This window comes from Notolepis coatsorum (assembly GCF_963971535.1).
Source record: "Notolepis coatsorum genome assembly, chromosome: 7".
Lineage (NCBI taxonomy): Eukaryota > Metazoa > Chordata > Actinopteri > Aulopiformes > Paralepididae > Notolepis > Notolepis coatsorum.
The window spans coordinates 53,141,202-53,168,259 of NC_140171.1; the positions used below are offsets into that span (position 1 = coordinate 53,141,202).

The following is a 27,058-nucleotide window of genomic DNA, read 5'->3' on the forward strand; positions in this document are numbered from 1 at the left end:
TGCGATGATGACCGAGTATAGCTATACATTATCCTGCTTATTACATGGCTAACTTACTAACAATATACCTAATTCATTTGACAAATCGCAGTTGTTCTGTGGCTCTGTCAGCCCAAATAAAGTGATTATTATTATCGCGGGCAGCCCGGCAGGTGTGTCTGATTGGCTGCACTGAAACAGTGTGTGTCAGTGGGGCTTGATTACTCCAGCTGCGAAAAACAATAATCACCGGTGATTATCGAAAAATAATTCACCGCTGTCGGGGGCTATTGACCAATCACAAGCAAGCATTTGGGCGAATGTGAAAACGCCATGTAATAAAGAACAATAAGTGCTCCAGAAGGGCCAACTCCAACTTGATCAATTTGTTGTTCACTTCATCCAATCAAATTTTCAGATAAAATAAGCAGCTACAGTATATCTGATCCAATGAAGTGAATGGTATAAAGCTTTAATATGAATCAATGTACGACAGGCCTGTAATGTCACTAACAGAGATCTGTAAAACAAAAACAAAAAACATTGCACAGCCCAAGGCCAGATCTCATTGGAGTGGATGTTGGGATCGACAGACTGGGGAAATGTGAGCTGGAACCAACCCGTTCCCTGATTAAATAACCTTTTGTAAAAGAAGGCAAAATTACAACTTCTTATAAAGAAAAGACTCAAGAAACGTATTCAACATCAAAGTCAAAACAGCAAAGCTAAGCTTTTGGGGAAGATGGAAAAAAAGAAAAACTATTTGAAGGAAAACCGAAACAAATTATGTTTTGAATAACGAGAATGTGAGCAAATAGAACTTCAAATTTCTATGTGAGTAAAATGTTTCAGGGACATTAATAATTAATGGGAAATCCCACAAAACACCTCAATAAACCTTTAATAGACGCCTACTGTGGTCTTTATGTGATAATGAAAAAGGTTTATGTCTTTAAACTTGGATAAGAAATGGTAACAAAAGTATCACAAGTGGCTGAACAAACTGTCAGTATGTATCAACCTGACAGAACAAACTGTCAGTATGTATCAACCTGAGAGAACAAACTGTCAGTATGTATCAACCTGAGAACAAACTGTCAGTATGTATCAACCTGAGAGAACAAACTGTCAGTATGTATCAACCTGAGAGAACAAACTGTCAGTATGTATCAACCTGAGAGAACAAACTGTCAGTATGTATCAACCTGAGAGAACAAACTGTCAGTATGTATCAACCTGAGAGAACAAACTGTCAGTATGTATCAACCTGAGAGAACAAACTGTCAGTATGTATCAACCTGAGAACACACTGTCAGTATGTATCAACCTGAGAGAACAAACTGTCAGTATGTATCAACCTGAGAGAACAAACTGTCAGTATGTATCAACCTGAGAGAACAAACTGTCAGTATGTATCAACCTGAGAGAACAAACTGTCAGTATGTATCAACCTGAGAGAACAAACTGTCAGTATGTATCAACCTGAGAGAACAAACTGTCAGTATGTATCAACCTGAGAGAACAAACTGTCAGTATGTATCAACCTGAGAGAACAAACTGTCAGTATGTATCAACCTGAGAGAACAAACTGTCAGTATGTATCAACCTGAGAGAACAAACTGTCAGTATGTATCAACCTGAGAGAACAAACGAAGGGAGGAATAATTAAGAAGACAAAGTTAAATAATGTGGAACACAATCAACCGTTAGCCCCAAAGGTAACTTCTATTACTATTCCTAACCCTATAAGGTGCATCGGTAGAAGACACATTTGGGGTATTAGATTGCAATGACAACAGTATAAACTTGCCACAATGTGATAATATAAACGTGTGTGAACTACAATAGTAGTATTCCTGCTCCCGAAATTATTATTATAATTTTTTTTATTCACTTCTGTGTTTCATGGATTTCACGTTACTGGACCACAAAATATCCTTGAACACAGCGTTTCAAGTTCCGAAGTAGTGGGACAAAAGCTTCAGTTACAACTTGAGCAACATTTGCTTTTTGCAATCCCATTGTTTCTTCATAATTTGAAGAAATACATAACTGATCCAGGTCCAACACAAAGGAGAAGGACTAGCTTAAAAAAAGAAAAAAAAGACAACAATGAAATGAGAAAACTGAAAATGTCCAATGGTAGTTTTGAATATGCACCAATAGAGATAGTAAAAATAAAATAAATAAAAAGGTTTGGCTACTTGTGGTTAAGTGCAGTTTCTTTCTTGTGTCAGGGGGCAGATAGGCTTAGTTGGCATTTGGAGGTCAAATGCTGGCATTGGATCTTCTCTTCTTCTTGGCCCAGACACTCCAGCATCTCTTGCACGATGGCCTGCAGCGCACGGCCCAGGTCTTCCCCGCTGTAAGGCTTTCCGACAGGGGGCACGTGAACAAATGCAGAGCGCCCGTGGCTCAAGTACAGAGAGGTATAGTAGGTGAAGTCACAGAGATATCTGTTAAAGGAGACAGCATTGGATCAAATAGATAGGGTCCTAGCTTAAATAGATTAAAGAGACAGGTAGAGCTGCCGCGGTATTGATGTTTTCCTTACAGCACAAATTTGCAAAATATTTCCTACCGCCGCGGTTATTACCGCACGCACACAAAAAATAAAAAATAAAAGTTTGAATGCATTTTTTTTTTTAGTAGTAGTCTACTCTTTATAGCATATAGCCTGCCTCTAGTCTAAATGTCTATCTTTAGAGGATGACTTTGCAGCATGAATATTGTTTGGGATTCGGCAAGCACGCATTAGTTATTGAAAGTGAAACACGGATTCGAAGTTTCCCCTCTGGTCGTGCGCAGTTCACTCGGTATCGCGGGCAGGGGTGGTTACCCCTAACCCCCCCGACCCTTTCTTATTATTATTACTATAAAGTTACTACTTTATAATAAAGGCATTCGTTTTGTGGCATTAACATTATATAGTTATACGTTCAATAACATCAGCGTATTTACCGGACCATAGCAAGGCAAGCAATACTCTATTCATATCTCAGTTCCTTTCTTTGCTCAGAGCGTGCTGAGTTGTCCCATTCTGCGGTCTGTTAATAAAGTTTTCAATCAGACAAGTGTATAGAACGAAGGGCTTTTATTATAACATTCGTTGCAGACAGTAAAATCATTATGTCTCGTTTAGTACTCCTGAGGAGCGATGGTAGTCCACTCCGGCGGAGAGTTAAAGCTAACGTTATTAGCCGTGTTGTGATGAGCTGACATTCAGGACGTAAAAAACGAATACGCGCTTGCCGATTGGTGGTAACACACTGCATGACGCTACAACGTGTGACGCGTCTCTCTTCTGACCAATCAGTGGTCTGCAATGTTTCACGTGACTTTTCTGGTACCCAATAGGGTCGCTTGGAACCTCGATAGAGGAGTAGGGTATATCTGCAGAGCCGCAAGCCCAACGAGAGGAGGGTAATTTATTATTATTATTATAAAAAACAGCGGTGACGCGGTATTCAGCCTACTCTGCGGTGGCCGTGATGTAACAGCGATACCGCGGTAATGCGGTAATCGCGGCAGCTCTAGAGACAGGTCCACAGAAAATGCAAATAAATAAAGATCAATTCATTATTGTGTCAAATCTTTCGGAAATTGCACTTCAAAGTGCTCGCTTATGGAATATAAAAAGACAGTTACCTTCCGGCGTCTTTGGAAACGGACACGGCGACTCCCAGCTCTGAGGCTTTCACTCTCTTGCAGACGGATTCCATGTCAATAACCGAATCGAGGCAATCGGGCCCTCCTACGATGCAACACTGCGAGTCTGGACAGAAGCTGCTGTTGTCCAGGCCCTTGTAGCCACGGTTGTGGCCACACTTTTCCAACGTGACGGTGGTGGCCATACCCGAGACTCCAACGTGAACTACCAACTGGTTTTCCACAGAAAGAAAAACAGGAACAATCAAAGCGTTAGTAAGCCTAAGAAATAATGTTTGATTTAAAATTGGAATCATTTGCATAGGTTCAATGTCAACGATAGCAGTTGAGTTGGCGTGAGGTGGCATGAGGTGGCACCCTCAAGACCCCTCCGCTCTACATCTTCTGGCCGCCTCAGACCCACTCCTATCCGAGCTCCGGGAGGGTCATCAAGGAGAAGCCAGTTATTCTCAGTTCTTGCTCCAAAATGGTGGAACGAACTTCCCACCACAGTTAGGACAGCCGAAGCACGACCAATCTTTCGCCGTTGACTAAAAACACACTTCTTCATATCAATATCTGAAAATAAAGGGAAAAACAAAAAAACAAAAAACACTAACCTTCTTACGTCTTCTACTATCATGCACTCTTCCACTAAATGATCTTCCTTGCCTATATTACTAGCTACTAGGGGTGTAAAGGTACACGTATCCGTACCAAACAAGTTTCAGTGTGTACCGTACCGTACCAAACGGCTGTGTAGTGTACTGAACGAATACAACGGTATGTTAACCACTAACGACCGCCCACCGGGGGCTGTTTTTTTCACAATCTAATATAATAATTTTTTATTTTATTTTTTTACATGTCGATTATTAATTTCAATATAGAATATTCGTTGACAGCCCTACAAGTACAATTAGTTACTGCACACTACAGCACCCCTGAGTGGAACATGGAAAGCCAAACTTTCCCCCACTGTACCGAAAACCGTACCGAACCTTGACTTCAAAACCGAGGTACGTACCGTACCATGGTTATATTATCATACTGGCCAATCGCGTCTCGCTCTGCCTACTGAGATATCATCTCTCCAGCACCTACTGTGCTCGTGGAAAACTTCACATACACCTCACTTGCACGTGACCACGCCTACTCCCGAGCGTGCCTCTACAAGACGCCGGAAGTGGTCACGTTTACACCCTTCCATTATCTTTTCCATCCGTGGAGCTGCTCATATGCACTTTAACCAGGTGGAACGTTGTTATGAAGAAAAGGGAGAAATTACGCAATGTTGGACTTTCGCCAGAGGTTCACTGGCCCCCGGAACCTTCTCGGCACGTCCAGACGGAATGTCTGTCCTATTCTGTGCTTTCCTGGTCGCTTGGCAGCGGGCCGATGGGCTACGCGCAGCGTTTGGCAGTCGAGCCACGCCGTGCTCAGGTAGGACCTACGCCGACAGGCGTTGGTACTGGCATATTCGATACTGCTCGTTGTCTCGTGAGACGACCGGGCGATGTATTGGCGCGGGGGGCTGGGTATTTGGATAAACGTGGTCATCATGACTCATTGTTGAATGTTTTTCCAATTATCCTAGCGCGCGCAGCTGATGCTAATGCTAAAGTGTTTGGGGCGCCGTTCCCATGTGCCCCACCGGGGCTGTCTCCACTCTTCCCTCCTCTTAACCATTTCATTGCTGACGGTCAATTGGTGTCTAATGTTGGGGGTTTAGCTGAGGCTTATTTACCCTTTACACGGGTGGATGGGCTGACGACAGGGCCCAGGACAGGTGTGCCGTGCTTAGAGGAGCAGGTGGCATCGGTCCTTTGCCCTGGCATGGTTGAACGGTATCCCACCCGGAAGCCGACGCCGGAGGGCGAGTCGGCCCGGCAGGTGGCTGAGTGGGCTGATGAAGCTTATACCGCCGCGGGACAGAATTTAGCGGCGACCAGTAACATTGCTCATTTGGCTGCTTTTCTGTCCACAATGGTGTCGGGCGGTGGGGCCTTAGGGCCAGCCGACGTCAAAAACATCGCACAGGTTTTTGAGGTTATTCAGCTTTTGACCCAGCCGCAGGCTATAACCGCAGGGAGGGCTAGGATGCTGTCAACGCTTGTTCACAGGCATCTTTGGTTGGAGCAGTCTCCCCTTGAGGAGGAGAGGAGACTTCCCCTCCTCAGGGCTCCCCTCTCCGCGGATGGACTTTTTAGTCTGTCCGCGGGGGCACGGGCGGTATTTGACCTGGGCTCCATGCCGCGCAGCCAGAGGTGAGGGCACAGCCTGTGACCTGGACACAAAGAGAACAGGTGGTCACGAGGGCGACAGCCTCGGCGGCCGAGGGATCGGCTATATTAGATGGGCACGCCCTGAAAAACCGTTGCCATCTAGCTGTGTCTAGCACGCTCTCCGGTTACTCCCCCCCGCTACACTCAGGACTCAGGGCTGATTTGTCCCCTTTGGCTGCGGGCCGCGGTCTTCCAGTGAAGCGCAAGCGGCCCCACATTTCGCTTCTCATGGAGACAGGGGCTGACACCCAGTTGCTAGCTAGGCCTGGGTCTGTCTATGAGAATGCTGTGCTGTCAGGCGGCTCCCACACCACACGTCCTGCGTCTGTGTTTGGTGAGCCTGGTGTTGTATCTGTCGACGGAGCAGGGTTCCCTGTATCTAAAACATTTTGTCAGAGGGGGAACCCTAGGCCCAGGAGGTCGCAGCATGGGTTCCCCCAGCCCCGCCCTTGCCAGGCCGGGTATTACGTTAGTGCCTCCCCCGGCCGGAAGTCAGGCATGCGTAATTTTGGTGGTAGTAATATCACTACAGGGCTACGGTGTGTAGGGACTCACCCTATCGGGCAGCGTGGGGACCACACACCTTGCATGTCCAGCTGCAGAGCAGGCTGTCCTCAGCAGTCTATGCCGGGAAGATGCTCAGCGGGGGAGCCTATGATGGCCGCTCTCCCCGTATCAGGCCGGCCCTTCCCTTGGGTGCGATTGCCTCGTTGGTAGAGTCAGGGTGCGATATCCCAGCTCCGCGAGACACCCTGCTCGCGCGGTTGGCGAGTCCAGGGTTGACAACGCACAGCGGGTGGGACCGGGCCTCCTATCTACGGTTCCTGGCGGACGAGCGCCAGTTGGCTGCGGGCCGCTTTGGGATTATCACCACGTATGGTTACGGAAGTGCCATATGTCGCCGTGGATGGAGAGAACGCTGAGGGTGGGGCTTGTGTTGCAGTTTACACACCCCCACCCTCCGTTTTTGGGTTTGGTACAGACTCTGTTGTCAAGGTCCACGGCAGTGACAGCCCTGGCCAAGGAGATTCACTCTCTGGTGGCGAAGCAGGCCGTCGTAGTGGTCCCAAGGGAGGATGCGATGAATGGCGTTTACTCCCGGTATTTTCTGGTGCCCAAGAAATCGGGAGGTGTCAGACCCATACTGGACCTGTCTGCGTTCAATCGGCTGATTGTGACGAGGAGGTTCAGAATGTTGACCGTCAAACATCTGTTAAGCCCTGTCAGAGTGGGAGACTGGTTCACCTCCATAGACCTGAAGGATGCGTATTTTCACGTCCCGATCTTCCCCCCTCACAGGAAATTCCTGCGCTTCCTCTTTCAGGGCGTAGCGTACGAATACCAGAGGCTGCCGTTCGGCTACTCTCTGGCTCCTCGCACATTCACCAAGTGCGTGGGGACCGTGCTGGGACCTCTGCGGCGTCATGGGATATGAATTTTATTCTACCTCGACGACATTCTGCTCCTCAGCCGGTCAGAGGAGATCGCCAGGTCTCATACCAGGCAGGTGGTCGAATTCCTCACCAGTCTGGGTTTTGCTGTGAACTGGAAGAAGAGTACTCCTCTTCCCAGTCAACAGGTGGAGTACTTGGGCTTGGTTCTAAGCTCAAGGTCTATGAGGGCAACCCTCTCAGAGTGGCGGCGAGAGGATATTCTCGGCGCGCTCGGGAGGTTCCGTCCTGGCAGGACGGTTACGGCGCTGTCCGTGATGCGCCTGCTCGGTATGATGGCATCCGTGGTCACCGCGGGCCCTATCTCAGGCATGCAGAACTCTGTTTCTGCCTCCTGTTCTGGGGAAGCCTCTAATAGCTTGGCTGCTGAAAGGGTGAATCTGGAGGGGATGGGTCTTAACCCTACGGTGGTTAACACCATCCAGAACGTGCGCGCTCCGTCCACTACCGCGGTTTACGCAGGGAAGTGGCGTATGTTTCAAGAGTGGTGTGAGGTTGGGGGCCTGGACCCGGTGTCATGCCCCCTGGACTCGGTTCTTTCCTTCCTCCAGTCTATCCTGAATAGGCTGTCGGCCTCAACAGTGAAGGTATACGCTGCAGCTATATCTTCTTGTCATCTGGGCTTTGAGGGCAGAACGCTGTTCAGCCACCCTCTAGTGAAACGTTTCCTGCTTGGCGCACGGCATCTCAAGCCTGTGGAACGTTCTCTGTCTCCGAGTTGGGACCTCCAACTGGTCCTAGGATGGTTGTCGGATGCCCCGTTTGAGCCTCTTGAGCAGGCGCCGTTGGATCGACTGTCTTTAAGACCGCGTTCCTTTTGGCCATCACCTACGCTAAACGCGTGGGTGAGCTGTGTGCTCTCTCTGTGCGGTCTGAGTGCCTGTCTATTCAGGCCGATAGCGGGGCGACTCTGAGGCCTAATCCAGTCTTTGTGCCAAAGAATATTCTGAGCTCTTTTCGCTCCAGGGATATTGTGATTCAGGCTTTTCACCCTCCTCCTCACGTTAGTGAGTTGGAGGCGAGCCTTCACCTGTCGTGTCCTGTCTGTGCACTGGGGGTTTACCTTAGTCGCATGCAGGATCTCAGGGCTATCAACTGTTTGTTTGTTACGGTGGCTCTCGCGCGGGTAAGGCGCTGTCCAAGCAACGCCTGTCACACTGGTTGTGCGAGGGCATTGCCCTTTGCTACACGTTGGCTGGAGAGGTTCCCCCCAGGGGCGTCAGGGCACACTCCACTTGTGGTGTGGCGGCCTCCGCTGCCCTGTTGGGGGGGGCCTCGGTGGAGGACATCTGCGCTGCGGCCTCCTGGTCCTCCCCGGGGCCTTTCGTTAGGTTTTACCTCATGGACATGACTGGGGTTTCTGTCTCCCAGGCAGTCCTGAGGTCCGGGACCTCTCCTGCGTCCCGCCATCAGGTGGGCTAGCAGGTGTGTGTGGGTGTGGACCGCAGAGTGCTGTGTCACACGTGGTCCCGAGTGCACTGTGCGTTATTGGGTGACTGGTTTCATTTTTCGCACATTGGTTGTAGTTGACTGCCTCCCCCCCTTCGTTAGGACGGGCGGGTGGACGGGACTCCCCTCCTCCCTGGCGGGGGCTTACAGGCCCTCAGGGGGTGCATTTGACGTGGCCACACGTCCGCTCTGCCCCTTTTGATCTCAGTAGGCCAGTATGATAATATAACGAAGGTTATCCTTATCCTATAACCCTAGTTATATGAATACTGGCTGAGCGTCTCGCTCTTCAGCGCCCTGAGGTCCCTTGGATGTTTTCCACGTATGAAATTCGATCTTGGAAGGGTGTAAACGTGACCACTTCCGGCGTCTTGTAGAGCAGGGATTAAAGCAAAAAGAAATCTCCTGACTGAACTTTTTTCAGGCCAAGTCATATTCTTATTTTAACCTCCACTATATATTTTTATTTAATAGCGTTAGCGTTTTAAGGGAACTAGATCATTTTGAACATCTTTTCTATTGCCAGTTTGCTTTTACGTAATATCAATGCTGTTTTCAATTCATTAAATGAAACTGATTGCAAGGGTTGACTGACTTTGTCATACAAATAAACAAATCTACATACTGTAACCTTTCAGTATTGTGTATAGTTCAAATTCAGTATTGTCTATAGTTCAAATTCAGTATTGTGTATAGTTCAAATTCAGTATTGTGTATAGTTCAAATTCAGTATTGTGTATAGTTCAAATTATATATTGTCTATAGTTCAAATTATGTATTGTGTATAGTTCAAATTATGCAGGGCTCGAAATTAACATTTTTACTTGGTAGCACTGGTGCTCCCAACTTCAAAAAGTTGGGAGCACGGCTCGAGCCCAGCTCTCCGCATTGCATTCAGCTTTGCTGGTCGTTACACTATTAGGGGGTGGGAAGCTGATGGGTGGGGATCGGACGTTGTGGACAGCGACTCCTACAGGTTGGTTGGTGTGCCTGCGCAGTAGAATCAGGAAGCGACAGGGGCGGCGTCCCTCCAAAGCGCAGACCCCCGACGCTGAAAGATCACGCTGTGCAGGTGAAAAGATGCGACGGCTGCTACCTCGAGTACCGGAGGGGACTCGTGCAATGTATGGCTTCGTCCACATTACAGTCGGCTTGTGGGAGGCATGAAACAGCGTTCGAGACAGGGGAGGGTAGAATTGGACGATACGAAATTGGGATGGGAGAAAAATTGAAAATGGCAGAAAAAGTAGATAAAAAAAAAAAAAATTGGGAGCACCAGCAAAAATTTAGGAGCACCCACCTAAATGTAAGGAGCACCAACAATATATATGTAATATATTTTTTGTATTGATAAAAAAAATTACAATATAACAGTACTGTAATGCAGTAAAACAGTGAAAGTAGCCTTGAACTATAGTACAGTGTAGACCTAGTAGTGTAGCCTATAGTGTAACTAGGCATGTGCCGGTATGACATTTTGAGGGTACGATAACCTTGGGCAAAAATACCACGGTTTCACGGTATTCTGTACATTAAAAAAATCCCCCATTGAACAAAACGTATTACAGTGCACAATAAGCTTTTCTGTAAGTGTTATTTATGAATGTGTGAAGACTGTCTGTATTACACACAGAGGGAACTGTCTGACCACTTTAAAACTAAGTACAGTGTTCTGAAGGGCCAGATTAACATTGAGAATCTACGTTTTATTGTTTTATATAACTTGTATATTATTTATATATATAAGCTATATCCCTTTAAGCCTCCGTTTGAATCATAGCATTATTCGCTTTCCTCATTGGATAATGCCCTTGACGTCGGCGGCGCCTAGAATCACACCCCTGAGACAAGTTCAAAGACGAGTCTGGACTTGTTGGGACATGCCTGGGGCCAGCGCATTGATCCCAGACAAGAGCTTCGGCTGCGCACTAGAAAGCCCTCTAAGTATATATATCGTGGAAGGCACGAACAGTAGCAGTTCGTCTAGCAAGCAAACAGTGGTTGGTTCGTTCGTCAGTACAACGGTGAAGTTCAACCTAATGCAGTAACGTGAAGTTCGTCCGGAGTAATGCAACAGCAGTAGTTGAACCTAGCGTATAGCAGAGTCAAGTTCGACCTAACTTAATGTGAAGTAAAGAGTCGTCATTTAGTGTGAATCGTATTACAGCAGTTCGTTCGGTGTGCAGCATTAACAAGCAGTTCGTTCGTTTAGTAACTAGCGTGAACCTTAGCAAGTGTGTGTGGACTTAAAGTAATTAGTGCCAGCACACGAGGTGGGCCTAGTAGCAGAACTATTGGACATGTGCACATTGGAACCTACCGCGGCGATATTGTAGAACCATCATTGGTTGGATTATAGTGCTTGTGGAAACGTAGTACCGTGGAGAAGAGCATCGTTAATACCCTCGTCGTTTGGATTTAACTACCCTGAGGATTCTACATCGGGCTAGCTTCGTGGACGAAGCTGGCTGGCTATCATCATTGCTATCGGGCATTGGATTACAGCTATTACCTTGCTGCCGAGCACTTGGATTATAAAGACCGGATCCGTATGAGAACCCCTTTTCTTCAAGTGAACAGCCTGAGTATCCGTACATTCTTCCTTCCTCTGGAGCTTACAACTCTGGGAGGATATCACCAGTCTCCAGCTGTACCCTCGTTTTGCCCCCCTATATTGCCATCCCACGCCAGGCGGCGTCTGGTCTAGTATACCTAGCCTAGGAATTATTCATTCCCACTGACTTTGCTACTCTCTGACTTTCTAATATCATTCGCCATAAAAGAGCGACCCAGTAATTGACAGTTGTATCTTCTGCATAATAATAAATACTGTAAATGATATCTCCTTGTCACCGTGTCGTCTATTCTGAGTGTCTGCCATAATTAACTGTACTGTCTGGCAAGTAATAATAATAATAATAATATGTAGTAGTGGTTTAATCTATCACAATCTTTAATACAGTCAGGGTTTTGTAACCCCTCAGTTACATACAGAATATAAAATACTTCCAAATAAACTTTCATGATTATGAATATGTAGGCTACATGCCAAAAGGGCATTTTGCTAATGTAATCTACTTGCAAAAATGTGTTATAATATAATAATAATAATAATAATAATAATAATAATAATAATAATAATAATAATAATAATAATAATAATAATAATAATAATAATAATAATAATAATAATAATAATAATAACTTTATTTGTATAGCACTTTTCATACAGAGGTTGCAGTTCAAAGTGCTTCACAACAGTAAAAAATACAGGCATAAGCGAGCATAAAAAGATAGACAGGTAGAATCACAGTGTTTCACATTAGGATCTAGCATCCCAAAAGGCTCACCGCTTACAGTTTTCAGTAACACAAATAGTAAAAATAGTTTAAAATGATTCAGTTTAAAAATAGTAAAAAAAAATTAAATAAAAAAAAAAATTATAAAATAGAACGGACATAAAAAATACAGGCATGAGCGAGCATAGCAAGATATGGCAAATCACAGTGTTTCACATTAGGATCTAGCATCCTAATAGGCAAATAATAAGAATAGTTTAAAATGATTCAATTTAAAAATAGTCATCAGTAAGAAGTAAAAAGTGCAATAACCGACACATGAATTTGATAGGCAGTGTAAAAGAGTAGGCAGGGTAAGAATAAATACAAGTTGTGTCAGGATATCCCTGATGTTTCCTCTTGCCACTAGGTGGTAGCAGATATCTATCAGTGAAATGCCTGAGCAAAGAGATAGGTTTTAAGCTGTCTTTTAAAGATGTCTAGCGAGTTGGCTTCCCTGATGTTTTGGGGTAGTTTGTTCCATAGTTTTGGGGCATAGTTGATAAAGGCTGCATTACCGATCCTCTTTTGACTGCTTCTGGGAGCCTCTAGTAGTCCAGCAGCTGATGATCGCAGTGTTCTTGCTGGTGTGTAATTTATTAGAGTGTTGGCGATGTAGCTAGGTCCCTGTCCATTTAGAGCTTTGTATGTAAGGAGAAGGACCTTAAAGTCAATTCTAAATGTTACAGGAAGCCAGTGTAAAGCGGCTAAGACTGGACTAATGTGCTCTCTCCTTTTGGTTCTAGTTAGCAGTCGGGCTGCAGAGTTTTGGATTAGCTGAAGCCTCTCTGTGGTTTTCTTATGGAGACCTGTGAAAAGTGCATTACAGTAGTCTAACCGGCTAGATATGAATGCATGAATTAGCTTCTCAGCATCGTTCTGATTAATAAATGGTCATACTTTTGCTATATTTCTGAGATGGAAGAACGATGTTTTCGTCACTTTGCTAATATGAGAATTGAAGTTCAGTTCTGAATCTATGACAACCCCAAGACTAGTGACCTCAGATTTGATCCAAGGGGTTAGTCCCCCCAGGTTCTTTATTAATGTTTCTTTTTTAGTTTTGGAGCCGATAATTAGAATTTCAGTTTTGTTCTCGTTTAGTTTCAGGAAGTTCTTACTCATCCATTTATTTATTGCCAGTAAGCAGTCTGTAATGGAGCTAATCGCTGTATCATTTGGTTCAGCAGATATGTACAGTTGTATATCATCCGCATAGCTATGGAAATCTACATTATGTTCTCTGATGATATCACCCAGCGGTAACATGTAAAGGAAGAAGAGTAAAGGACCTAAGCAATTCCCTTGTGCAACTCCATAGTTGTTGTCGTATATATCAGACATGTGATCTCCTAGTTTAACATAGAATTTCCTCCCTCTGATGTATGTTTTAAACCAGCCTAGCACATGGTCTGAGAAACCGACATGGTTTTCAAGACGATCGATTAGAATATCGTGATCGATTGTATCAAATGCTGCACTGAGATCTAACAGGATAAGGATGGAGATCTTATTCTCGTCAGAGTTTAGTCTGAGGTCACTGATTATTTTGGTGAGGGCAGTTTCAGTGCTATGATATTTTCTGAATCCTGACTGAAATTCTTCTAAGATGTTGTTTTCTTCAAGAAAGGAATTTATTTGAACTGAAACTATCTTTTCAAGTACTTTACTAATGAATGGTAGGTTGGATATTGGACGATAATTTGCCATTTCATTACTATCCAAGTTAGGTTTTTTTAGTAATGGCTTTACAACTGCTGTTTTAAAGGCATCCGGGAAAATACCAGTCCTAAGGGAAGTGTTTATGATATCTAGCACAGGGCTTGAAACACTATTAAATACCCGTTTGAAGAAAGCTGTAGGTATAGGGTCAATGTCTGAGGTGGAGGAGTTACATTCTGAGACAGTTTTGCAGAGTACATCTAATGTGATCTAATGTGAATATAGCCTAGTACTATTCTTACTAGTGCTGTCAGGCGATTAAAAAAATGTATCTAATTAATTACAGGATTTGTAATTAATTAATCTAATTAATCGCATTTTAATCGCATAACCATTTTATGCCTGATATTCTATATTCTATAATCATATTTCAAATTGCATGTGTCCGGATGGCAGAATTCAGTACTGTATCTACAAAACCTTCTGTTTAATCATCTTCCATCTATTAATTTGCTTAGATTTTTCAGGTCTGGTCAATTTGAGCATGGTGTTATTCACAGTCAAAGATAAAAAAAAAATGTATTGATATTCTCATTTGGTTCATTACAATTTACTCAAAATAAAATCTTCATTCAATCAATCACCACGCAGATTGATTGATTGAATGAAAATGTTATTAACAGATTGCAGAATGGGTACAATACAGTACGGCTCAATACACACAATTGTTATGGGGATGCAGACCAGAGAAAGACTTTCGTCTTGTTTACATCAGGGTCCCCCATTTTCAATTCATAATGAATTGTAAGTAAGGGTGCAACTTGCACCGTGCAATCCATTCTTTGTGGATCTAGCCCACAGTATTTCTGATACTGGGAATACATTCCCTGAGATTCATAGATGTCCCTAGAATCAGATACCAAGAACATGCAAATGGACCATATAAAAAAAAAGTCTGTAAATGTGTATTCTACATTCTTATGGAATGAATGATAAAAAAAAATTATATAAAAAAAAAAAATTGAGTTAATTAATTTTGAGTTAATTTTCATAACGCGATAATTTGCTGTGTAATTAATTCATCTAATTAACGCGATAAACTGACAGCCCTAATTCTTACTATATTAAACTTTGGATTCATCTTTTGTGGTGGCTCAACATTATTCACACACGGAACTATGTGTTGGAGATAATGGTTCCGCACGGACCATATTGTTTGTTACATTGCTGTCGGCAAACTCGCTCAGAGTGTCAACAGAGTGTTGATGTTGAGTTGATGTTAGCTGCTAGCTGGCTCCCCGAATCCACAACATCCAGGCAGCCAACCGTACAAAATACAGTCTCAGCCAATCACATCGATTTGTACAGTTAGTTAGCTCCACTCCATTGCGAATTAAAAGTTAGCCAGCCAGGACAGCCCGTATTAGCAAGCTACAGTTGCTAGGTAGCTAACGTTAGCCACCCGAAGATCAGTAGCTAGCTAACGTTAGCCACAGCTTCAAAAACAAATTTCAATTATGTTATGAGCTATCAGCTAGCCAGCTAGATAACGTTAGACAACGCCTCGTGTAGTAAACTAAAGTGAATAGTTTACTGGGCCATTGTTTAATGCTTCAGTGGTGTTAAAAGAGGACCTGCACGCTTGCTATCTTCGGTGCAAATGATACGGGTCTGTGAGGGGGAGGGCACTGCGAGCAGTGTGTGTGTGCGTCAAGCTCACGTTTGATTGATTAGAATACAAATCATATTATACCAGGTAGCCAATTCCGTCAGACTCCAAATCAAATTGACAAAAAAATTTAATAAAAAAGACTGAAATCCGTCTGGAGACGGAACGCTTTAATGCATGTGTAGAGGCACGCTCGTGAGTAGGCGTGGTCACGTGCAAGTGAGGTGTATGTGAAGTTTTCCACGAGCACAGTAGGTGCTGGAGTAGGGCTGGGCGATATGGCCAAAAACATTATTGCGATAAAATTATAAAATTATTTTCATATAACTCGATATCGATAATTATCGTCGATATAATGTCTGTCAAGTTTAAAGGGGAACTATCTTATAAATGGCCTTTTTCAGTGTTTAGCATTGTTTCCTAGCTATGTGGACTTATATTAATATGATCTATGTCTCTAATTCTCATATTGGCGCATTCTTCCAATTCTCCTCTCACAATATTCACCCTCACTGAACTGAGTCATCTGAAAATGTGATGATTTGTGATGTCAGAGAGACACCGCTGCATGATAATGTTCAGGCGGCGCAGTGGTTTAGGTGCCCAGGCTCAAAACGGCTTAAAGGGGAACTCCAACATTTTGGGAAATTAGCTTATTTAACATCTTCCCTGGAGTTAGACAAGAAGATACATACCTTTTTTTGTCTCTGTGCATGCATTTTAGCTTTGGGAATAGACGCTCCGTTAGCATAGCTTAGCTTCATCACTGGAAGTGAGGCAGGACAGTAGCCTTACAGTGCCTTACAGTGTATTGCAAGGTCTGACATTGACCAAACTTGATATGCATGACCTTGGTGGGCTCTAGGTCAACTCCTGAAAAGGGGGTCAATGTCAGACTTTGCAATCAAAAGTTAGGGGGCTAATAACCCTTGCCATAATTTCAGTGCGCCCCCTAACTTTTGATTGCAAGGTCTGACATTGACCCCCTTTTCAGGAGTTGACCTAGAGCCCACCAAGGTCATGCATATCAAATTTGGTCAATGTCAGACCTTGCAATACACTGTAAGGCACTGTAAGGCTACTGTCCTGCCTCACTTCCAGTGATGAAGCTAAGCTATGCTAACGGAGCGTCTATTCCCAAAGCTAAAATGCACGCACAGAGACAAAAAAGGTATGTATCTTCTTGTCTAACTCCAGGGAAGATGTTAAATAAGCTAATTTCCCAAAATGTTGGAGTTCCCCTTTAAGATCTTGAGGTAGAAAAATGCTGTTTTTGAGGACTTGATTAGAAATACAAAACAATGAATTAAAAAATATATATAATTACAGAGGTGTTCCATAAACTCACAGGAATTGTGTAAAAGTGCCCAAATAGTGAAAGAAATAGTAAAATAGTTCCCCTTTAATTAACTTATTATGCCCAGCGCCGATGGACGGGCTATTAATAGACTTGTTTTTCTGCTGCAAATGTCTCGAGTTGATGTCGTCATCAGTCCGCGCACGTTAGCAGTTAGCCAGAGCGAGCAGTGTATCCCATGACAAAGTACTAAATATCCCTAAAATACTCTGTTCCGCCCCAATACATTGCAACGACGTCCACCGTATACCACACACTACTATAACCGTGGCATCAGAATTCACGCCACACACATACTCGGCACGTAAATATATAAAATAGCGCCGTGCAAGCTAATTATCCTAGCGAGCCAAACGATACAATTGCGCCGTGCAAGCTAATTATCCTAGCGAGCCATATTGCCAAAGTACTAAATATCCCTAAAATACTCTGTTCCGCCCCAATACATTGCAACGACGTCCACCGTATACCACACACTACTATAACCGTGGCATCAGAATTCACGCCACACACATACTCGGCACGTAAATATATAAAATAGCGCCGTGCAAGCTAATTATCCTAGCGAGCCAAACGATACAATTGCACTGTGCACAGGGGAGGAAATTAGGCCACTTTACTCGCCAATTGCGAGTATTTTTTACGTTTGGCGAGTAATTCATGAAGAGCACTCGCCAGTCTGGCGAGTACTAGTAATTACAAAACAAAACAAAAAAATCATTCTGCAATCTGCTGATTCGCTCACTGGCACAAGCCGAACTCTGACTCCCCCCTTGATTCCTCCCATTTGCGCCTCATAATAATCCAACCATAACCAATGAACATCATCGTTGTACAGATGCGCTCTAAGCTCCTCCAATGAACACTCATTTTCTAGAAGATGCCGCCCATCTAGGGGAAGTGGACAGACCACTGCGCGCGGACCTACAGACTCCTGCCACCGGCTTGACAACATGACAAACTTAGACAATAACACATCAGTGGATGAAAATAATTGCATGTAGAGTCGTCGCTTTCGGATATCAGTGCGGTCTGACATGGGGGCGAACAACAGCATGCGACGTGTCTCCTTCGAGTCGGATGAGAATGACAAGTCAACCAGCATTAGCCGGCTAGCTACCTAGCATGTAACAAGCTACCATAACGCGCGTTCAACATAGTGGACTATACTGAGCGGCTTTGCTTAAATGCAGCCGAGTGACATTTTATTATTACCGGGTTTCCCCCCATATCACCACTCATACTTGGCATTCAGAATACACCTGCTGAACCCCTAGCGTTGTCGATTCGGTTCCAATGTATTGTCATCATACAGCACAAGTACAGTACAACCAGAATACATTTGGCATACAACCAGAGTGCAAATGTAACAAGTCAAGTTCAAGTTGTTTTATTTAGCTATTACATTACAGTGAAATGCTTGGTTCTTTCACTGCCCAACTCAGTCCAACCTAAACCAGCCCAACCCAGTATAACCTAGACCAGCCCAACCCAGCATCTTTCACTGCCCAGTTCAGCCCAACCCAGTCCAGAATAGTTCCCTCTTTCATGTTAATATGTGATATCCTAATATTTTGAAGAGTAGAGACAGTGTGATTAATACATGTTGTATGCTAATATTGTGGAGAGTAGAGACACTTATTCATGTTTTATGCTAATAAATATTTTAACGAGTAGAGACACGGTGTGATTATTACTATAATTGAAAATCAATTTGGACGAAGACATACAAAGAAGTAATTATCACAATTAGCGATTTTATTTTTGGCTGGTAAAGAAATCAGTTTGGCTGGTAAATAAAATCATCTACTCGCCAGTTGGCTGGTAAGCCAAAAAGTTAGTTTCCTCCCCTGGCTGTGCAAGCTAATTATCCTAGCGAGCCATATTGCCAAAGTACTAAATATCCCTAAAATACTCTGTTCCGCCCCAATACATTGCAACAACGTCCACCGTATACCACACACTACTATAACCGTGGCATCAGAATTCACGCCACACACATACTCAGCACGTAAATATATAAAATAGCGCCGTGCAAGCTAATTAGCCTAGCCAGCCTTGTTTACCGAGTCCTACCTCTGGGTCTCCTTCCGGGTCTCCTTCCGCTATCGGCCATCTCCTTCACTGATTGGTTGTTAGTGCGTGTGCTCATATCCAAGCTTGGAAAATCGATATATCGAAACTTTGCGACCACGTTTCATGTTTATTTCGAGGAAATAATTTATCGCGATAGTTATCGTTATCGTTTTATCGCCCAGCCCTATGCTGGAGAGATGATATCTCAGTAGGCAGAGCGAGACTCAGTATTCATATAACTAGGGTTATAGGATAACCTTTGTTTTTGTGTACCGTTACACCCCTACTACCTACTGTACTAATATGTCTTTACTACTATACACTCAACACTGCAGCACCCAAGTTTCAACACTGTTTGATGAACATTGTTACTTGGCTGAAAGAGTTGTCATGCAGTCACTTCGCTGTAAGTAAGTCGCTTTGGATAAAAGCGTTCAACTAAATGACTAAATGTTAAAAATGTAAATGTTTTCCTCTTACCAGTGGATGATACTGCTTCCATAATGAAGGAACCAAACTCTGGACTGCCTGGTACTCCACAGGCACTTCATACACATGCAGGGCCACCTCGTCACCCAGGCCCAGCTTCTCCAGCTCCTATCAGAGCAAACAATAACCCACATGGAAATGCTACAAATAAAGGGTAAACGGTGCATTTACATAGCAGCTTTTATTCCTCACATTCACCCATACACTCACACACCGACGGCAGTGAATCGGAATCGGGAGCAATTAGAGGTTAAGTGTCTTGTTCAAGGACACTTCGAATCGACACGCTGCCTGGGAATCTAACCGGGAACCTCTGGATCACCAGACGGCGGCTCGACCTCCCGAGCCACTGTCGCCTCAAATGTAGAAATTCAAACCACAGTCGTCACAATATAAATAATACTCATATTTTGCACTGGCGCCCCGACAAAGGTAACAAAGGTAACTTGAGCTCCTTTATATAATGCATAAAAAGATATTAGAAGAACAAGAAGAAGAAGACGTAAACATCAAGACTGGGTGTGGCTGAGACAAATCTGTGGCCGATTAAAAGCCCCGCTCCGCAGGACAACTGGTCACGGCTGCAAAGCCCCCCATAAATATTGAAAAGGGGCTCGTTTGACCACATCCCTGACCCCGCCACAAAGCTGCCTTTTGTTTGCTTATAATATCCTTATCAAGTCCGTCTAGACACCCTGACAACCATTGTCCCCCATCCAATATCCCCAATAGGGCTCTGAACCACCACGTCTGGCCTTCTCCATACAGGCCTACTGGCTGACCGCCAGGCCCAGGGTAGCCTCCATACAGGACTACTGGCTGACCGCCAGGCCCAGGGTAGCCCCCATACAGGCCTACTGGCTGACCGCCAGGCCCAGGGTAGCCTCCATACAGGCCTACTGGCTGACCGCCAGGCCCAGGGTAGCCTCCATACAGGCCTACTGGCTGACCGCCAGGCCCAGGGTAGCCTCCATACAGGCCTACTGGCTGACCGCCAGGCCCAGGGTAGCCTCCATACAGGCCTACTGGCTGACCGCCAGGCCCAGGGTAGCCCCCATACAGGCCTACTGGCTGACCGCCAGGCCCAGGGTAGCCCCCATACAGGCCTACTGGCTGACCGCCAGGCCCAGGGTAGCCCCCATACAGGCCTACTGGCTGACCGCCAGGCCCAGGGTAGCCTCCATACAGGCCTACTGGCTGACCGCCAGGCCCAGGGTAGCCTCCATACAGGCCTACTGGCTGACCGCCAGGCCCAGGGTAGCCTCCATACAGGCCTACTGGCTGACCGCCAGGCCCAGGGTAGCCTCCATACAGGCCTACTGGCTGACCGCCAGGCCCAGGGTAGCCTCCATACAGGCCTACTGGCTGACCGCCAGGCCCAGGGTAGCCTCCATACAGGCCTACTGGCTGACCGCCAGGCCCAGGGTAGCCTCCATACAGGCCTACTGGCTGACCGCCAGGCCCAGGGTAGCCTCCATACAGGCCTACTGGCTGACCGCCAGGCCCAGGGTAGCCCCCATATCTCGTTTTCGTCTCATCTTATGAATGTTGTGACGTCCCGAGTGTAAATAGCTGGCTGATGGATTTGACGGGCAGAAAAGAAAAAGAAAAAAAAGGATAAACTGATAAGTGGTTGTTCAGGTTCACATATCAACAAAATAAGTAGCAAACCTGATGAAGCTCTAATACAAAAAATAACCCTTACCTGTACTGCTACCCAACTAGCGTTAACCCTTACCTGTACTGCTACCCAACTAGCGTTGACCACGTGCTCTCCAAATGGTAACCCTTACCTGTACTGCTACCCAACTAGCGTTGACCACGTGCTCTACCTTACCTGTACTGCTACCCAACTAGCGTTGACCACGTGCTCTCCAATAACCCTTACCTGTACTGCTACCCAGCTAGCGTTGACCACGTGCTCTACCTTACCTGTACTGCTACCCAACTAGCGTTGACCACGTGCTCTCCAAATGGTAACCCTTACCTGTACTGCTACCCAGCTAGCGTTGACCACGTGCTCTCCAATAACCCTTACCTGTACTGCTACCCAGCTAGCGTTGACCACGTGCTCTACCTTACCTGTACTGCTACCCAGCTAGCGTTGACCAGGTGCTCTCCAAATGGTAACCCTTACCTGTACTGCTACCCAGCTAGCGTTGACCACGTGCTCTCCAAATGGTAACCCTTACCTGTACTGCTACCCAGCTAGCGTTGACCACGTGCTCTACCTTACCTGTACTGCTACCCAGCTAGCGTTGACCACGTGCTCTACCTTACCTGTACTGCTACCCAGCTAGCGTTGACCACGTGCTCTCCAAATGGTAACCCTTACCTGTACTGCTACCCAACTAGCGTTGACCACGTGCTCTCTTACCTGTACTGCTACCCAACTAGCGTTGACCACGTGCTCTCTTACCTGTACTGCTACCCAGCTAGCGTTGACCACGTGCTCTCTTACCTGTACTGCTACCCAGCTAGCGTTGACCACGTGCTCTCCAAATGGTCCGAAACCTGGAAAACACTGTTCTTTAATTTGCTGACTTTTCAACATGCTGCAAAATATAGGCTTGATCGATATTGGAAATATCCGAATTGGGTGGTATCAAAATAAAACATTTGCTATTCCAAGACAACAGGACACAGTGCACAGAATGTCACAACTGCAATTTTATTTATTTTCTTTAACTGCATTTTGGCGTCACCTGCCTCGCCACATTCTATAACTCTCTCAATTGTATGAAAATTGATATTGGTCAGTTTACTGAAGTATAACTGGTTAGGCCTAGATGTTGAAAAGTCGTCATTCTGCATCGTGCCCTTTTGGTATTAATGGGGGGCTCCAGTCCCCTGGGGGGGGGGGGGGGGGTGAGGGGGGGGAGAGTGAGGGGTCCGGGGGAGCGCTCTGTCTGATGGGGGGGGGGGAGTGAGGGGTCCGGGGGAGCGCTCTGTCTGATGGGGGGGGGGGGGGCGAGTGAGGGGTCCGGGGGAGCGCTCTGTCTGATGGGGGGGGGGGGGGAGTGAGGGGTCCGGGGGAGCGCTCTGTCTGATGGGGGGGGGGGGGAGTGAGGGGTCCGGGGGAGCGCTCTGTCTGATGGGGGGGGGGGGGGTGAGGGGTCCGGGGGAGCGCTCTGATGGGGGGGGGGGGGAGTGAGGGGTCCGGGGGAGCGCTCTGTCTGATGGGGGGGGGGGGGGTGAGGGGTCCGGGGGAGCGCTCTGATGGGGGGGGGGGGGGGAGTGAGGGGTCCGGGGGAGCGCTCTGTCTGATGGGGGGGGGGGGGGGGAGTGAGGGGTCCGGGGGAGCGCTCTGTCTGATGGGGGGGGGGGGGGGAGTGAGGGGTCCGGGGGAGCGCTCTGATGGGGGGGGGGGGGGGGGAGTGAGGGGTCCGGCGGAGCGCTCTGTCTGATGGGGGGGGGGGGGGGGGGAGTGAGGGGTCCGGCGGAGCGCTCTGTCTGATGGGGGGGGGGGGGGGAGTGAGGGGTCCGGCGGAGCGCTCTGTCTGATGGGGGGGGGGGGGGAGTGAGGGGTCCGGCGGAGCGCTCTGTCTGATGGGGGGGGGGGGGGGGGGAGTGAGGGGTCCGGCGGAGCGCTCTGTCTGATGGGGGGGGGGGGGGGAGTGAGGGGTCCGGCGGAGCGCTCTGTCTGATGGGGGGGGGGGGGGGGTAGTGAGGGGTCCGGCGGAGCGCTCTGTCTGATGGGGGGGGGGGGTCCGGGGGAGCGCTCTGTCTGATGGGGGGGGGGGGGGGGGAGTGAGGGGTCCGGGGGAGCGCTCTGTCTGATGTGGGGGGGGGGGGGAGTGAGGGGTCCGGCGGAGCGCTCTGTCTGATGGGGGGGGGGGGGGGGTGAGGGGTCCGGCGGAGCGCTCTGTCTGATGGGGGGGGGGGGGGGGGGAGTGAGGGGTCCGCCGGGGCGCTCTGTCTGATGGGGGGGGGGAGGGGTCCGGGGGAGCGCTCTGTCTGATGGGGGGGGGGGGGGGGGGGGGGAGTGAGGGGTCCGGGGGAGCGCTCTGTCTGATGGGGGGGGGGGGGGAGTGAGGGGTCCGGCGGAGCGCTCTGTCTGATGGGGGGGGAGTGAGGGGTCCGGCGGAGCGCTCTGTCTGGGGGGGGGGGGGGGAGTGAGGGGTCCGGCGGAGCGCTCTGTCTGATGGGGGGGGGGGGGGGGGAGTGAGGGGTCCGGCGGAGCGCTCTGTCTGATGGGGGGGGGGGGGGAGTGAGGGGTCCGGCGGAGCGCTCTGTCTGATGGGGGGGGGGGGAGTGAGGGGTCCGGCGGAGCGCTCTGTCTGATGGGGGGGGGGAGGGGTCCGGGGGAGCGCTCTGTCTGATGGGGGGGGGGGGGGGGGGGGGAGTGAGGGGTCCGGGGGAGCGCTCTGTCTGATGGGGGGGGGGGGGGAGGGGTCCGGGGGAGCGCTCTGTTAAATATATTATTATTATGTGCGCCCTTGCTCATTTGTGTTCTACAGAGGGCGATGTAGTAAATCCAGTATGTGACGTCACTGACGTTTCCTTTCCATTCCTGTTCCGGTCTATTATTTGTCAATGATTGGTGTTGATATATATAGCGGCACTACGACCGCATCTCGCCCCGCCTGAGAAATAAATATGCCAGAGGCTAAAGATGATCAATGAGTCCATTGAGTTCTATTCAATCGCCACCGCAACGCACTCCGTTTAACAGGTTATGGGCCCAGGAATGCCAGTCTAGAGCGACAAGGTGAATAGAATAATATACTAACTAAACCGGGAATGAAGACAGTACCGGGAGATTTCCGTTAACAGTGAAGACACGTCACGGAGTTTCTACAAGCCGCAACCGAACGTTTGGATATAGTAAACTCTGAAGAAACGTGAAAATGGCTGTAGCAGGAACAATACACCAGCAGATTATATTCGATGGAAAAGAAGATAGATATGATCTGTGGGAGACGAGATTCCTTAGCCGTTTACACATTCTGAAGCTAAAAGACACGATTTTGCGAGCGCCCATTGGTGAAGATGCATTAGCTGCAGACGCAGCGAGGAATGCAGACTGTTACGCCCAATTAGTGAATGCGCTAGACGATAAGAGCCTTTCATTGATAAGACATGATGCGGCCGATGATGGGAGGAAAGCCCTGCAATTATTGAGGGAGCATTATTCGGGAAAAAGCAAGCCCAGGATTCTAAACCTGTACAAATCATTGACCACCATACAAATGGAAGACAATGAGACTGTGACTGATTACATGATAAGGGCTGAGAATATAATTTCAGCTCTTCGTGATGCAGGAGAGAACATGAGTGATGGGCTGCTTGTAGCCACTATTCTGAATGGATTACCAGACTCATTTAGGCCACTAACTGTCCATGTAACACAGAATGAGGACAATGTTACATTCAAAGACTTCAAGAGAAGACTGAGAGTCTATGAAGAGTCTGAGAAAATGAGGACAACTGGCACTGCATATACGGACAGTGTGATGAAGACTAGCACAAGTTAAAGCAAACAAGGCACCAAGACATATAGGAAGGATGGGGAAGCCACTCTGATATGTTACAGGTGTGGAGAAAGAGGACACCCCCGAAACAGGTGCACCCGAAAAGTGTGGTGCAGTCACTGCAAGAGCAACACACACACAGAGTCCCTGTGCAGGAAAAAGGTAAAAGAAGGAGCAAGAAAGGTCGCAGAGGTGGACACCGACGACGACGATCAATGCTTCATGGCCAAGCATGCAAACAACGAGAGGCCGCCAGCCAACGTAAAGAAAAAGGGGATCATGGTGGACGCCGGAGCGACATCCCACATCGTGAATGATATTGCCAAGTTCAAGAGCTTTGACAACACATTCCAGCCTGACACCCACTCAATGGAGCTGGCAGATGGGACCAAGTGCAGCGGGTTGGCACAACGCAGAGGAACGGCGCTGATCTACCTACTAGACAACGAGGGACGGCAACAAAGAGCACAGCTACAGGATGCACTGTATATGCCGACGTATCCACACGACATCTTCTCAGTGGCAAGAGCAACCAATGCAGGAGCAACGGTGACTTTCAAAAAGGGGGACAGCCACATGATCGCCAAGAAGGGCAACAGGTTTGACCTCCATGAAAGTGGTAATCTGTTTTATTTGCCAACTGTTCAGAAAAAATTTGATACATGCAATATATGTCATGACATGCAAACTTGGCATGAAATATTGGGTCATTGCAATTATGAGGATGTACAAAAGTTACTGGGTGTGGTAAAAGGTATGGAGATAAGAGGCAGTGCAGTCAGGCCAGCACAGCTGTGTGAAATATGTACAAAAGGTAAATTCACCCAGACACGGAATAGGGAGCCGGACAGAAAGGCTACAGAACCTTTACAGATGGTCCACACTGATTTAGCCGGTCCCATGAGAACCCCAAGCTTAGAAGGTCATAAGTATGCACAGTCTTTTACAGACGACTACTCAGGTGCCATGACTGTGTATTTTCTCAAATCCAAAAGTGATGCAGTACACGCCACAGAGAGGTACTTGGCAGACTCAGCCCCTTATGGAAAAGTTAAATGTTTACGATCTGATAATGGAGGTGAATTTACAAGCAAGGAATTCAAAGCACTGTTAACCAAAAATAGGATTAAGCATGAGACATCTGCGCCCTATTCACCTCACCAAAATGGCACAGCAGAGAGAGGTTGGCGAACCCTCTATGAAATGGGCAGGTGTATGCTGTTAGACAGTAAGTTGCCAGACAAGCTGTGGAGTTATGCTGTACAGACGGCAGCCTATGTGAGAAACAGGTGCTACGGTAGACGCACAAAGAAGACACCATATGAGATGCTCACAGGCAAGAAACCAAACATGTCCAAACTTCAGAAATTCGGATCTGTATGTTTTGCCTACACACAAGAGAAAGGGAAGTTAGATCCCAGATGTGAGCAGGGTCTTTTTATTGGCTATGACAAAAACAGCCCAGCTTATCTTGTGTACTATCCAGACACAGAGAAGGTCAGAAAACACAGGTTAGTGAAGTTCACAAATGAGACAGCCAAAGAAAAAGAAACACAGACACATGGATCACACATTGAATATCAGGACAGAGATGCACAGTTACACCCCAGGATCCTTGAAAATGAGGGAAATGATGATGAAGAAATGGAAAATGCATCAGGTCAAAGTGTTCAAAGTGATGTTTCTGAGACTAAATGTGAACAGCCTAGCACTGAGTGTCAGGGTAGAAGGTACCCACCTAGAGTTAGGAGAAAGCCAGTGTACCTTCAGGATTATGTGACTGAGGATACAGCAGACAGACTAGTAACATGTGTAGACTCTTGTTATAGAGCAGTTTGTGACATACCACAAAATTACCAGGATGCCATAAGCTCAACCAAGTCACATCTGTGGACTGTGGGTAGACGCAATGAATGATGAAATACAGTCACTGAAAGAGAATGACACATTCAAGATCACCCAGTTGCCACCAGGCAAAAAGGCAGTGGGGGCGAGGTGGGTCTATGCTCTCAAGAGTGATACTGATGGATCAGACAAATGTAAAGCAAGATTTGTGGCAAAAGGTTACAGCCAAAAGCAAGGTATTGACTACGCGGAAACATTCTCACCTACAGTTGACATGACAACGGTTAGAGTGGTCATGCAAAAGGCAGTGCAGGAAGATTTATTTTTACATCAATT

At 46.9% G+C, this 27,058-nt stretch overlaps 1 protein-coding gene across 1 annotated transcript in view; it reads right to left on the reverse strand.

The window, feature by feature from the left end:
* Window positions 1-1,544: 1,544 nt before the first annotated feature.
* LOC311231423 (pyroglutamyl-peptidase 1-like) overlaps window positions 1,545-27,058 on the reverse strand; it is a 45,727-nt gene continuing 20,213 nt past the window's right edge. The window contains exons 2-5 of the mRNA XM_084318002.1: window positions 21,865-21,917; window positions 19,395-19,511; window positions 3,628-3,860; window positions 1,545-2,435 (exon numbers count right to left, since the gene is read on the reverse strand). Of these exons, the coding sequence (XP_084174128.1) occupies window positions 2,213-2,435; window positions 3,628-3,860; window positions 19,395-19,511; window positions 21,865-21,917 (626 nt within the window). The 3' untranslated portion in view covers window positions 1,545-2,212. The remainder of the gene's footprint in view (window positions 2,436-3,627; window positions 3,861-19,394; window positions 19,512-21,864; window positions 21,918-27,058) is intronic.